A 14730-nucleotide genomic window follows, 5' to 3' on the forward strand; every position below is an offset into this window, starting at 1 on the left:
TAATTTATTTCACCGTATTAATTAATTATATTTACTTATAACAATTTATTTACTTGAAATTATTAAATTTTATCAGCACATACTATAGCTCGCTCACAAATTTCGATCCTGACTTTTTTTTGATGGAGAAAGGTCAGTGCCACAGACTAGATAAAATAAAAATGTGTAGTAATCCTCCTATAGATAAGCAACTACAGTTAAAAAAAGTAATTCACAGCTTACATTTACGGCCGCCAGGGTGCACTGGAATTACATCTACATAAACTGTAGCTTCAAGGGGATAGTTTGCAGTAAAAAATGCAGTCAACACGAGATTTAAGTTGTTATCAATTGTAAATTTTCATTATAATTACAAAAAATACTAAAATCCGAACAAAAACAGTTTCACTGTAAAAAAGTCGCGCCAAGTCCACGTTCATAAGACTATTAGGAAAAAAAAAATTTTTTTTTTCTTTACAAAAACATACAAAATAAAAAAATTAAAAAATCCAAGTAACCGATATGATTGTTTATGATTTTCGGAAATTAAAAAAAATTTTATTGTAAATTTAAAAATAAAAAAAAAAATTTTAGAACGTACTTGGTGTGCGTCATTGTGTATTTCAATTTTTTTAAAGTCCTAGTAAATAGATTTTACGAATTTCATCAAAAGTAAAATATTTTGCAACCACGCACACTAAATACGTTCTAAAATTTTTTTTTTAATTTTTAAATTTACAATAAAATTTTTTTTAATTTCTGAAAATCATAAACAATCATATCGGTTACTTGGATTTTTTAATTTTTTTATTTTGTATGTTTTTGTAAAGAAAAAAAAAATTTTTTTTTTCCTAATAGTCTTATGAACGTGGACTTGGCGCGACTTTTTTACAGTGAAACTGTTTTTGTTCGGATTATTATTTCATTAACAATTGCAATATTTTTGCCCGTTTTTTGTGTAAATTTAACACCAGAGTGCGCCACTTCCGACAGATGTGCTGCCTCTACAGTTAGGGCTCGGTCCCTATTTTACAGCTTTCATTCTTATCTACATCATTATTATATTTGTTATTATTTTTACTCACATGTGTTTGGAATTTTGGAGTTTCATTTTTCATTTTTACTGACAAGTAAAGGGTTTAATTGATTTAAATAAATAAATTTGATACGGAAAGGTAAACTTTTAACATTAAAGTTAGCAGTCACTTGACTACTTTTTAATTTTTTTTAACAAATAGATTTTTTCCAAAAAATCATTTTTAAAAAATTGCATTTTTTATTTTTTTAAATTTCTACAAGTCAATTTTTTTTTCTACACTTTTTTACCATAATTTATTTATTAAAAAAATTCTTAAAATTATCAAGTATCTGCTAAATTAATTTTCAAGGTAAACTTGTGAATTATTAAATGTTTTGAGGTTATTAACTATATTATTGTTTTTAATTATAAGGTTTGCGGTGTTAGTATTTGAGTTAATTGTTGATGATAATGGCTGGTATTGCAACTCAAGCAAGAAACTTACAACTGGGTTTGAAAAAAATTAATTTATCCAGGTAATTTATTTATAAAAATAAATTTAGCAAATTTTTAATTATTTTAATGACATTAAAGTTAGCAGTCGCTTGACCATGGTTTAATTTTTTTTTTTAATAAATAAATTTGCTCCAAAAAATTATTTCTAAAAAATTGCATTTTTTAATTTTCTAAATGTCAATTTTTTCTGACATGATTTATTTGTTAAAAAAATTTTTTAAATTGCAAAATATCTGCGAAATTAATTTTCATGTAATTTTAAGAATTTTTCTGACAAAAAAAAATTGACGTAAATTTTTAAAAATTGAAAATGTAATTTTTTTTTAATAAATTTGTTTTAAAAAAAAAAATCAAAGAATGGTCAAGTGACTGCTAACTTTAATTTTATAATTTATTTTAATTAATATTTTTTTTCATTCATGAAAAATTTTAACTGCATAATTATTTTCTTTAACGTAGTGAATAAAAAAAAATTGTTGATTGTTTTCTACTTTCTAAATCACAATTTTTAATATTAATTAAGGTAAAAGCCCCAATTATTGACGGGGGTCTAAATATTGACACCCTAAATTATTTTTAAATATATTAAATTATCTGTAATAAGAATAACGATCAAATAAATTTTTATTAAATACTAATTAATTAAAAAATTGAAAAAAAATCACTTTCAGTTCAAAATATTAAATATTAATTATTGAAAAAAAATAAAGTTAGCACCAGTTCATCAAATCAGCTTACGAGCGTCTATTTTCTTAACAACTTTGGTTAGAAAAGGATTTTTTTAACTGCCGAGTTTAAATTAATTTTTTCATGTAATTATATGGTCTATTTTTTTTTAATTAACAATATATGAAATATTTATAAAATTAAATAATCGAAATTAATTGTATGCTTTATGATATTTAAATAATGGGAGTCAATAACTAGTTCATAATTTTCATGGTGAATCCCATATTGACAGCCAGTCGACAGTGCTATGAGGCCTTTTTTTTTACACGCTTTTTTTATTACACGCTTTATATTAGCTTCACTTATATGTCAGTTTGTTTGTTTGTCAGTTTGTCAGTATGTCAGTAACTCTCCGTGGGTAATCTGCGCACCTGCGGCCTTCCTTGGTTCTGGTAGCCGTTTCTCAGGCTCGCTCTCCGAAATCGAACTCTGATTCCCCGTATTTATAATATTTATAAATAATTATTTTTTATTAGCTTCACTTGTATGTCAGTATGTCAGTATGTCAGTATGTAACTCTCCGTGGGTAATTTGCGCGCCTGAATATTTTTGATAATCAACAAATAATAGTTTAAAAACTAAAAAATCACGCTTTTATAAATAAACCAAACTAAAAGTAAAAATAAATAATAGTTTAAAAACTAAAAACACGCTTTTTATAGAAAACCAAACTAAAAATAGAAAATAAATTTAAATTAAGAATAGTGTTAAAAATTTCAATAAATATAAATTAATAATAGTGTAAATAAAAAATGTATTTTATTTTAAAAAGCGTGGGGTGCTTTTAAGATATTATCAAAATGATAATCACTCTACTCATATCTGTCAATAAAATATTTATAACTATTGACACCATGCACCTCACGCTTTTTTTAAAATAAAATACATTTTTTTTATTTACACTATTATTAATTTATATTTATTGAAATTTTTAACACTATTCTTAATTTAAATTTATTTTCTATTTTTTAGTTTGGTTTTCTATAAAAAGCGTGTTTTTAGTTTTTTTAAACTATTATTTTTTTAAGTATAAAATACGTTACGCGATTATATTCAAGGCTTTTAACTGTCAAATAACTCGGCGTGTTTTGGTGTTAAATAAGTTTTTGAATAAATTGTTATATTTTTAATAATAATTAATCATTCATGGAAATTATTATTAATTAACTTTAATAATATTGATTACTTTATATCAAGTTTTGATAAATAAGAATATAACCAAATGATTCGATGCATGCGCAGTAGGGGCGTCAATAATTGGGGCTAAGGTACGTCAATATTTAGATCAATCAGTTTTTTAACCCGTCAATAATTGGTGTATCCAGATCATCTATTTAATTATTTAAAATTAATTAGTAAATATTACTGATTATCATTTTAAAAAAAGAAATTGATTGGTTAAAACATTACTTAAGACATTACCACAATCAAAATTCAACGATATTTATATTTGATTGCTTAAAAAAAATGAAATCATAACTTCGTCTCTTATAGCGTCAATAATTGGGGCTTTTACCTTATATCGTTTTTTTTTTTTTTTTTTTATAGTTTTTTAAGTTTAGGTTCAGTAAAATCATACTCTGTCTTTCCACCTTCGTATGTAAAACCAATTTTTAAGAAAGATCAGCAAGCATTGTTGCAAGAGACCGGTGAAGCTGATCGTTTAGCTCATGTACCAATAAAACCAGCTTTTCATGATGAAACTTGTTCTGAATTTCATGATCCAATTGCAAGGTATATTTTTTTTAATTAACTATAAAATCGAACGCCCTTTGCGCGCTTCTGTCAAAATATTTTAAATAATCAATATTTTTACAAATTTTACTCATTAATATTTCATCGTTGCCATGGTAACCGTTGCTATGATAACCATTGTCAAAAAAGGTCACTATAGCAATGAAAAGAGACAACAATGAAAACGTATCATCAACTTTTTAATAAAGGATTATTTAATATTAACACTAGATTTAATACAATATATTTTCTGTAGACTGGTTTTTATAATACTATAAATCTGAATTTTTTATTGGCTGTCCAGTCTATTGCACGAATTTTTTTAACTAATTATTTATCTAATAATTTATAATTATAACTAGATTTAATATTAACATTATTAGATTATTTAATATAAACACAACTATTTTTTTAAATTAATTGTTTAAACACAATTATTTTTTAAAATTGATTATTGATTAACACAATTGTCAAAATAGAAAATAGCAAGGAGCTGGTAATTGTTGAAAAATTTATATTAAAATTTCAGAAAATTTACAAATTTTATTATGAGAAAAGGAAAAAAAGCTTTAGCACGTAGTTTATTGGAGCAATGCTTTGAAACCATAAAACGTAGACAATTAGATCGTTACCATAATAGCAAACCAGAAAAGCGCAGTCAAATTATATTAGATCCTCTAGTTATTTTACATAAAGCTATCGAAAATGTGACTCCTGTAATGGAACTCCTGGGCATTAAAAAAGGAGGAAACACTTACCAGGTAAATAAAATTTCTAGTACGCATTAATAAGATATTAACTGATATTTTAAATTACATTTTTATGTATTAGGTACCCGTGCCTGTGACAGAAAATCGCCGGAGATTTTTAGCTATGAGTTGGCTAGTAAAAACATGCAAAGAAAAAGAGGCCAGAGCTCCTTATGCAGAGGTTTTGGCACAAGAGTTAATAAATGCATCCAATAATACAGTCAGTTTAATTAATTCAGTTTATCGATTAATTTTATGATGTTAAATTAATAATTTTTAATCTAAAACAATTGTTTCATATTATAGGGACGTGTGGTGAAGAAGAAACAAGACCTTCACAAACAGTGTGAAGCCAATCGTGCTTACGCTCACTTTAGATGGACATAAATAATAATTATAAAAATTATTTTATAAATAACAGTAAATAATCTTTTAATAAAAGCAATCATTCTACTATGAATACATATTTATTTAAAAAGAAATTCCAAATATATTATCAAAATGCTTTTCATCCATAACTTTTCCCTTAACATACAACCTAAGCTTCGCTTTAGTTGATTCAGTAGTGACAGTGTTGAATACGGGTCGGTAGAGCATAGAAGAGTGTTCACTGCATTTAACAGTCTTAGCATCTGCATCAATATCAATTCTTTTTCCCCAATAATTAACGTAAGAAATTTTTAAGTCATCGCTCTTAGGTTTGAAGTAAATGTATCCGATCACATTGTTACAAAATAATCCTACGCCGTGAAGGAAGAGAGTGATTGCAATCGCTGTAATTAAAAGTAGAGTTAATTATAGTCATATTTATAATTATGATACTGAAATTAATGTCTGTCAATTTTTTTTTATTTTTATAAATATTAAATTATTATAAAAAAATTCAACATTTAGAAAATCAAAAAAATTATAGGAGCAATTATTTTTTTACAGTAGATTTGTAATAAAAATTAAAAAAAAAAATTGTCATGACATTAAAGTTAGCAATCACTTAACAATTTTTTAATTTTATTTATTAAAAAAATTAGTTACAAAAAATTGCTTTTAAAAAATTGCATTTTTAATTTCTGAAAATTTCTACATATTAATTTTTTTTTGATTTTTTTTTGCCATAATTTATTTGTTATAAAATTTTAAAAAATATTAAATATCTGCTAAATTAATTTTCATAAAATTGTCAGATGTCTGCTGATTTCAGTGTCATTTATATGACTTTAAAGTTAGGAGTCGGTTGACAATTTAAAAATTTTTTTTAATAAATAAATTTGCTCCGAAAAATAATTTCTAAAAAATTGAATTTTTTAATTTTCTAAATGTCAATTTTTTTGGCATTATTTATTTGTTAAAAAAATTCTTAAAATTATAAAATGTCTGCTAAATTAATTTTCAGTGTCATTTATAATTAATCAATAAAAATTTAATGTTTTGATAAACATAATACTAAAGTTTTTTTTTTTTTAATTATTAAATTAGAACTAAATAATATTTCTAAAAAATTGCATTTATAGTTTTTAAAGTTTTTTAATTTTTTTGTGATAATTTTTATTAATAAAAAAAATTCTAAAAAATTTTAGAAGTCGGCTAACTTAATTTTCATTTAACAAACTTACTTAAAAACGATAATGGTTGTGAAAAATCCACAGATAAAACTGCAAAACTGTCTAGTGCGGAACATCCAGGTACAATAACCGCTGCCGCTATTGTCACACGATACTTCAATCTATTAAGTATGCTAATATTTTTTATGGTTTCTAAGTTATACAGTACTTTGTAGCCGGCAAATTTCTTGGAGTCATACGTGTTTTGTGGTGCTGTTGATAATGTTCGAACCATAGATAATGGTGATACTGATGATGTACATAATAAATGCCGGTATGCATTAATTCTTCTACAAGTAGCTGACAACAGTGACATTTTAATAATAAACAATTTGGTTGTTTAATTTTTTTGAGTACTGACACGTGCTTGTTTATTAATTTCTATTTATTAAAATTTACACACTCCAAAAATTGAAATTTTCCAGGTGAGAATTTTTCCAATGGAAAAATTCTAGTGTATAAATAAAAACAACAATAACTATTTACACACTAAAAAAATGAAAATTAAGTTTTTTATTATTTGTATTTAAAAAAAAAAAATAATAATCTACGAAATTAAACTTTATAAACCTCACAAATTATCCAGAAGTTTAATTATGTTGGTTATTTATTTTATTGGTCGTTTTTGTAGCTTCAATAGTTCTGTTATTAAAGGTTTGGTGGCGCTAAAGTATTTTAACTCCAGAAATTAACACCAGAGGCGCGATCGAAGCCACGAGACTTGCCGTAAAGATTACAAACAGAAAACCACGTTTGTTGTTTAAAAAAATTTAAATTAATTATTTTTTTAATTGGTGCATTTTTTAAATGAATTTTAATAAATAAAAATAATATTTTTTGTACAAAATGAGTAGTAAAAATTTAAAAGAAGCGTATGTATAAAATACTTGTTTTTTAATTTACTTTTTAGGAGTAATAAATGTTGAATTTTTTAAATATTATTTTTAGGTTACAATGATTGTTAATAAATATGAAAATTAAGTTAGCCGACACTCAAAAATTTTTAATTTTTTTTATTAATTAAAAATTATAACTAAAAAACTATTTTTTAAAAATTCCACGTATAATTTTTTATAATTTTCTACATGTGAAAATTCTTGTTTTAATTTTTTTTTAATTATTTTTCAATAAAAGAAATTATTAAAATTTTTAAATGTCGGCTAATTTAATTTTCATTAATAAATATGATTATTAAAACTTCAGATTCGCTATAAAATCAAAACATGCTGCTTTTTACACTGGAGGAAGTGTTGAGGTAAATATTAATTATTTATTTATGGAAATTAATTAAACTGATATTTAAAAATTTTAAATGTATTTAATGTAACTTTAATGTCATTATAAATTTTATTTTAAATTTACAGTGGAGCAAAGATGGAGAACATCTATTTTGCCAGAATAATGGAACATTGTCCGTGCTCTCAATAAGTAAAGGAGTAGTTGTACATACACTAGGAAGCTCCGAAGATGAAGATGTCGATGTTATCAATACTTTTTGTATCAGTAATGATGGCAGTCAAGTTATAACTTCTCACAAGAGCAGTCTTTTTAAGCTATGGACATGGGAAGGTAAATTAAATAAAAATATTGAATGATTACATTTTTATTTTTATTTATAATTAATTTATTGTAATTATTGTATTAGATGAAAAACTTGTCAAACAGTGGAAATCAATCCATCAAGGCCCAGTACCTTTGATACGATTTTTTGATAATGATATTATGGTTTCTGGTGGAAGCGATTCGAGCGTAAGATTATGGAATTTACAACATCATTCTTGTACTCACAATCTAAAAGGAGTTCAAGGAGTAGTTAGGTCATTTAAATTTTTATTATCACACTTATAAAACAATCTATTTTTTTACACTATTTAAATTTACACTAATTAAATCCAATAATTTTATTTTATGTCTTGCAGTGTACTAGAATGTCATCCGGATCCAGAAAGAAAATTACTTTTTGCAGCTGGAGACGATACTAAAATATATGGATGGGATATTTCAACAGGACAATTAAAATCTACATTGATTGGTCATTTTAGTAAAGTTACATCAATATCTTTCCATAGAAATGGTGATAATTTAGTAAGGTATAAAATTTTTTTTCTAATTAATATTTAAGTTCTCGTCTATATTTAAAATATTTATCTAACTTAATCTTAAGAATTTGGACAATAAATAAAGATGTTAAATTATAATAATTGCAAAGTTTCGCTAATTTATTTCAGCTTCATCAGGCGAATCTTATGGTTAGCATCCTCGTCTAGTTCTTACAAAGTCAATAGATGTAATGGAGTAAAACAGCATTGATATTAAAGTTAGCAGTTACTTGACTATTTTTTAATTTTTTTTTTAACAAATATTTGTTCCAAAAAAATTGCATTTTATTTTTTGTTAATTTCTTCATGTCAATTTTTTTTATAATTTTTTTTTGCCATAATTTTTTTGGTAAAAAAATTATAAAATACCTGCTAAATTGATTTTCATAAAACAGCATATTCATAATCTAAAATATTTTTTCCAAATTACAATATTAACATCTTGTTTAAATTTCTCGGCTGCCCAATTTCAAAACATAATAATTAACATTTAAAAATTTTTTTCAATTTCTCTTTTTCAATAAAAAAAGTTTGCCCGCCAAATTGATGAAAAATTTAATTTGTGAATAGAAAATACTTGAATATAAATATCGCGTGCCTAATGCCAAAAGGGCGTATAATTTTTTTTGTGCCAATCGTTTTGTAAACATGTTCTAAGCCTAAAAAATGAAAAATAAAATTTCCAAAGCCAAAGGGCGTATAATTTTTAACTTTCCGTTAAGGTGTTTTTCATTCTATACAGACATATTATGGATTTTAACTCCAATTTTACGCAACGGAATCAGTGGTTCGAATTTTTAGGCGAGTAGAGCATACCTACGCTCGCGCTAAAAGTATACAATTAAACAAAAATATATCATTTATTGCAGCTATATCGGGCAAGAAATTATTATAATAATCCGAAGTTAAAAAATACTAGAAAAAACTAATATCAAAATACGGAAAGTTTATTGGGGTACAATTCCTGCACCTTCTCTACGTGCATCTTTTACATTTTCGTCTGAAAAAAAATAAATTTATAAAAAATATGAACATTCTAGTACCCGAAAAAATTTTTAATTCATATGCTTTTTTAATCATTGGTCTGTCCAAGATGATGAAAATTTGAAGGTACTACCATCGAAAATATTGACTTTTTAAAAATTTTTTTCATACAAACCTTCGCCGGACAATTTTGAAGACTGTTTTTCGAAATTTTGAAAAAATCCTGATTGTTTTTTATACGCCGTTTTGGCTTTAGACCGATAGTTTCCTAAAGCCAAAAGGGCGTACATCTTAAGATACGCCCTTTTGGCGTTAGTACATCAAAAATTTTTTTTCTGCAGATCTTAACGTTTCGAGCGATCCTAGAAAGAATGGCAAAAAAAAAGTTGAGCAGCCGTTTTCTTAAATACCATTCAAATTATAAATTAATAAGATAAAATAAAATTCAACGACTCTCTATCTGTCAAGTATGCTTACAACATGCTGACCATAAGATTTGTCTGATAAAGCTGAAATAAATTGACGAAACATTGCAATTCTTATAATTTAACTTCATTTATTGTCCAAATTCCCAAAATTAAGTTACTTAAATATTTTTTTTTCTCTTCAAGATTTTTAAATTAAAAATATTAATTTTAATAATAATTATTAATATCCAAAAATTTATAGCTCGGGACGTGACAAGGTATTAATTCTTTGGGATATAGTAGAAGGAGTTTCAATTAGAGTACTTCCTGTTTATGAAGGAATAGAAGGAGCTTTTATCATACCTTCTGGCGTGAAATTACCTATCGATACTGAGGAAGATCTAGACAACAAAATTTACGTTGCAAGCGCTGGTGAAAAGGGTGTCGTTAAAATTTGGGAAATGAAATCAGGCCGTGAAGTCTATTGCCAACAAAATTCTCTAGTATCTGCAGCTAAAGAAGACGGCGGTCTTTCAATTACACATTTATTGCTCAACGAACACCTAGAGTGTAGTTTTGCAGTAGTTTCAACGGATCATCACATAATTATCCATTCGTTAAAAAGTTTTGTTCCCACAAAACAATTCGTAGGATACAGCGATGAAATTCTTGACATTGTGTTTCTAGGAGAAAATGATAGTCATATTGCAGTAGCTACTAATAGCTTTGATATAAAATTATATGAACTGCTAACGATGAATTGCCAATTATTATGTGGTCATACTGATTTAGTACTTGCACTTGCTACCACTCCGGCTAATCGTTATCTGATGGTATCATCAGCCAAGGATAATAGTGTCCGTATTTGGTACATGTGCAGAGAAAGTAATTTGATGTTTTGCATCGGTCACAGCGAACGTCATACCGCTTCAGTTGGCTCAGTTGCTCTTTCACAATCATCTGCTAGCTTTTTTGCATCAGTAAGTCAGGATACGTGTTTAAAATTGTGGGCTCTTCCCAAAAAAATGCTTCCAACAGGTAAATAAAATTTTATTATTATTATTTTTAATCTATCAATAAATCAATTACATGATTTTTATTTTCAGATAAAAATATTGAATTGGAAGTCAATCATACTGTTATTGGACATCAAAAAGATGTAAACTGCGTTGTAATATCTCCTAATGATAAAATTATAGCTACTGGGTCACAAGATAAAACAGCTAAGGTAAAAATAAAATTTTTTTTTCATTGAATAAAAGCATTATCTATACTATTAAGAGAATAATAAAAATTGTGTCCACGATAATCTTATTATAAAATAGGTTTTTTTAGTGAAATTTAATATCATTGCAAAGGTCTTGATTTAAATTTGTGTCTTTTCAAGGTTTCATATCATTCTCACCGATAGTCAATTAATTATGATAAGCATTTAGGTTGCATTCGAAAATGTATCTCTAGATACATAATTAAGAAATTACCTTTTATCTTCTGAAATATTGACATTTTTAATGATATAAGTTCATCCCGATGTTACACTCATCGAGACCTTTCATTTGAGTACCCACATCAATTTTTCATATATTTTATATATTATATATATGTATATATGAGAAATATATCAAAAATGCATGTGGGTAGTCAAATGAAAGCTCTTGATGAGTTTAACATCAGGATTAGCTTATATCTTTAAAAATGTCAATAGTTAAGAAAGTACAGTGTAATTTAACATAATTAAGAAACGACCTTATATCTTGAGAACTATTGACATTTTTAAAGATATTAGCTCATCCTGATGTTACACTCATCAAGAGTTTTCATTTTAGTACCCACATGCATTTTCATATATTTTTCATATATACATATATATATAAATATATCAAATATATGAAAAATTGATGTGGGTACTCAAATGGAAGGTCTTGATGAGTGTAACATTGGGATGAGCTTATTTCTTTAAAAATGTCAATAGTTAAGAAAGTACAGTGTAATTTAAAATAATTAAGAAACGACATTATATCTTGAGAACTATTGACATTTTTAAAGATATTAGCTCATCCTGATGTTACACCCATCAAGAGCTTTCATTTGACTACCCACATGCATTTTTGATATATTTCTCATATATACATATAATATATACATATATATAATATATAAAATATATAAAAAATTGTTGTGGGTACTTAAATGGAAGGTCTTGATGAGTGTAACATTGGGATGAGCTTATATCTTTAAAAATATCAATAGTTAAGAAAGTACAGTGCAATTTAACATAATTAAGAAACGCCCTTGTATCTTGTGAAATATTGACATTTTTAAAGATATAAGCTCACCCGGACATTAAACTCATCGAGACCTTTCATTTGAGTACCCACATCAATTTTTCATATATTTATGTATATTATATATATGTATATATGAAAAATATATCAAAAATGCATGTGGGTACTCAAACGAAAGCTCTTGATGAATGTAACACCGGGATGAGCTTATATCTTTAAAAACATCAATATTTAAGAAAGTACAGTGCAATTTAACAAAAGTCAATATTTAATAAAGCAAAATTATAGTGACTGCAAGGTTACTAGTTGAATAATTAATAATATTCACAAAAATTTTTTAGCTATGGAGTGCTGATAATTTACAACTGATTGGAGTTCTTCGTGGTCACCGTCGAGGTATTTGGTGTGTGAGATTCTCACCAATTGATCAAGTACTTTTAACAACATCCGCTGACTGTACTATTAAATTATGGTCGATTTCAGAGTTGAATTGTTTGAAGGTATAAAATATTTTTTTTAATCAATACTTTAACAGTTTATTGTTTGCTTTAAAAATAAATATTTAAATTTATCTTTTGTAATAGACTTTCGAAGGTCACGAATGTTCGGTTTTGAGAGCTGAATTTATTACTCGTGGAATGCAATTAATTACATCTGGCGCCGATGGATTGTTAAAGTTATGGATTGTTAAAACTTCTGAGGCAATAAGTACACTAGAAGCGCATGACAACAGAGTCTGGGCACTTGCTGGTAAATTTCATTCATCAAAAAACATTTTTTGGTTCTTAAAATAATAAATAATACTTTTCTTTTTATTTTTTTTTTTTTTTTTTTTTTTAGTAAGTCATGATGAAAATCAAATTATTAGTGGAGGCAGTGATTCACAAATAGTTGTATGGCAAGATGTGACCGTAGAAAATCGTGAAAAAGCAAATGCAGAAAAAGAACAGCGAATTCTTGAAGAGCAAAAATTAGCAAATCTTCTTAAAGCTGATAAATTCGTAGCAGCACTGAAACTCTCATTAAAATTAGAAAAACCATTGCAAGCTTTGCGTATTATTGAAGGCATAATGAGAAACAATGGTAGTGAAAGATTGGAAGAGGCAATAAGTGAATTGAAGCCGCATTACAAAGAATCTTTACTCAAGTGTGTTTCTACCTGGAATACTAATGGCCGCAACGCTCAAACAGCCCAGGTAATTAAATCACGCGATACAAAACCATCGTGACTTATTTTTATATTGTTAAGTATTTGTTATTATTAACTTTTTTTTTTTCTTCAGGTGGTCATTAACATACTGATGAATGATATTGGGAGTGGCGCCTTAGACTTGTCTTCTTTATCGTCATACTTAGAAGCATTCATTCCGTATACTGACAGACATTACAAAAGACTCACGCGCTTGTTTCAAGATCTTCATTTACTCAATTACACATTATCTCGTATAAAGCCACACAATGAACCTAAAAAAGTCAATGAGTTTAATGAATGATATTTTTTTATTATTGCAGATGTAAATAAATTCATAAAATAATAATTATATTATAATTTTTGTCAAAAAATGATTAATTTTTTTTTAATAACAGCTTGTGATTAATTTGTATTTATGTTTAACTAGCAACTTTGCAGTCACTATGTGACGCCGTGAGAAGTAAAAAATTTAAAATTTTGCATAGTTAAATAATGAACTTTCTTAAATTGCACTGTACTTTCTTAAATATTGATTTTTTTTAAAGATATAAGCTCATCCTGATAATACACTCAGCTAGAGCTTTCATTTGAGTACCCACATGCATTTTAATATATTTTTCATTTATAAATATATATAATATATATAAATATATGAAAAATTGATGTGGGTGCTCAAATGAAAGGTCTTGATGAGTATAATGTCCGGGTGAGCTTGTATCTTTAAAAATGTCAATAGTTTACAAGATACAATGTAGTTTCTTAATTATGTTAAATTGCACTGTACTTTCTTAACTATTGACATTCTTGAAGATATAAGCTCATCCCGATGATACATTCATCAAGGGCTATCATTTGAGTACCCACATCAATTTTGATATATACATATATATAATATATATAAATATATGAAAAATTGATGTGGGTACTCAAATGAAAGGTCTCGATGAGTATATCGGAAGGACGTCCTTATAGCAATAAAAATGTCAATAGTTCACAAGATACAAGGTCGTTTCTTAATTATGTTAAATTGCACGGTACTTTCTTAAATATTGACGTTTTTAAAGATATAAGCTCATCCTGATGTTACACTCATCAAGAGCTTTCATTTGAGTACCCACATGCATTTTTGATATATTATATATATGTATATATGAGATATGTATATATCAAAATTGATGTGGGTACTCAAATAAAAGGTCTCGATGAGTGTAACATCGGGATGAGCTTATATCTTTAAGAATGTCAATAGTTCACAAGATACAAGGTCGTTTCTTAATTATGTTAAATTGCACGGTACTTTCTTAAATATTGACGTTTTTAAATATATAAGCTCATCCTGATGTTACACTCATCAAGAGCTTTCATTTGAGTACCCACATGCATTTTTGATATATTTTTCATATATACATATATATAATATACATAAATATATGAAAAATT

The 14730-nt window shown here is 26.2% G+C and overlaps 3 protein-coding genes across 3 annotated transcripts; 2 read left to right on the forward strand and 1 right to left on the reverse strand.

Annotated features, from left to right (window-relative positions):
• The first annotated feature begins 1043 nt into the window (after nt 1–1043).
• On the forward strand, nt 1044–5181 carry LOC123258770 (28S ribosomal protein S7, mitochondrial). The gene is made up of 6 exons (XM_044718980.1): nt 1044–1154; nt 1431–1533; nt 3791–3976; nt 4506–4737; nt 4808–4945; nt 5032–5181. Exons 2-6 carry the CDS (start codon nt 1463–1465, stop codon nt 5110–5112), a joined length of 708 nt encoding a protein of 235 aa, XP_044574915.1. The 5' UTR covers nt 1044–1154; nt 1431–1462; the 3' UTR covers nt 5113–5181.
• On the reverse strand, nt 5177–6958 carry LOC123258771 (transmembrane protein 186). The gene is made up of 3 exons (XM_044718982.1): nt 6894–6958; nt 6336–6812; nt 5177–5498 (listed from the first exon to the last, which is right to left on the reverse strand). Exons 2-3 carry the CDS (start codon nt 6637–6639, stop codon nt 5197–5199), a joined length of 606 nt encoding a protein of 201 aa, XP_044574917.1. The 5' UTR covers nt 6640–6812; nt 6894–6958; the 3' UTR covers nt 5177–5196.
• Nucleotides 6959–7128: 170 nt separating this feature from the next.
• On the forward strand, nt 7129–13625 carry LOC123258769 (transducin beta-like protein 3). The gene is made up of 11 exons (XM_044718979.1): nt 7129–7195; nt 7527–7578; nt 7688–7892; nt 7969–8140; nt 8243–8413; nt 10076–10851; nt 10920–11041; nt 12440–12598; nt 12683–12848; nt 12939–13294; nt 13382–13625. The coding sequence occupies exons 1-11, from the start codon at nt 7170–7172 to the stop codon at nt 13589–13591; spliced, it is 2415 nt and encodes an 804-aa protein (XP_044574914.1). The 5' UTR covers nt 7129–7169; the 3' UTR covers nt 13592–13625.
• The last annotated feature ends 1105 nt before the right edge of the window (nt 13626–14730 follow it).

This window comes from Cotesia glomerata, linkage group LG2, assembly GCF_020080835.1.
Source record: "Cotesia glomerata isolate CgM1 linkage group LG2, MPM_Cglom_v2.3, whole genome shotgun sequence".
In the NCBI taxonomy this organism is placed as follows: Eukaryota; Metazoa; Arthropoda; class Insecta; order Hymenoptera; family Braconidae; genus Cotesia; species Cotesia glomerata.

Excerpts from the sequence above, each read along its gene's own strand:
- LOC123258770 (XM_044718980.1), top strand. The coding sequence starts at position 1,463 with ATGATAATGGCTGGTATTGCAACTCAAGCAAGAAACTTACAACTGGGT. Across the intron at positions 1,534-3,790 it reads AAAAAAATTAATTTATCCAG|TTTTTTAAGTTTAGGTTCAG; the intron begins GTAATTTATTTA and ends TTTTTTTTATAG. Across the intron at positions 4,946-5,031 it reads TAAATGCATCCAATAATACA|GGACGTGTGGTGAAGAAGAA; the intron begins GTCAGTTTAATT and ends TTCATATTATAG.
- LOC123258771 (XM_044718982.1), bottom strand. The coding sequence starts at position 6,639 with ATGTCACTGTTGTCAGCTACTTGTAGAAGAATTAATGCATACCGGCAT. Across the intron at positions 5,499-6,335 it reads ACAACCATTATCGTTTTTAA|CGATTGCAATCACTCTCTTC; the intron begins GTAAGTTTGTTA and ends TTTTAATTACAG.
- LOC123258769 (XM_044718979.1), top strand. The coding sequence starts at position 7,170 with ATGAGTAGTAAAAATTTAAAAGAAGC. Across the intron at positions 7,893-7,968 it reads TAAGCTATGGACATGGGAAG|ATGAAAAACTTGTCAAACAG; the intron begins GTAAATTAAATA and ends TTATTGTATTAG. Across the intron at positions 8,414-10,075 it reads AATGGTGATAATTTAGTAAG|CTCGGGACGTGACAAGGTAT; the intron begins GTATAAAATTTT and ends AAAAATTTATAG.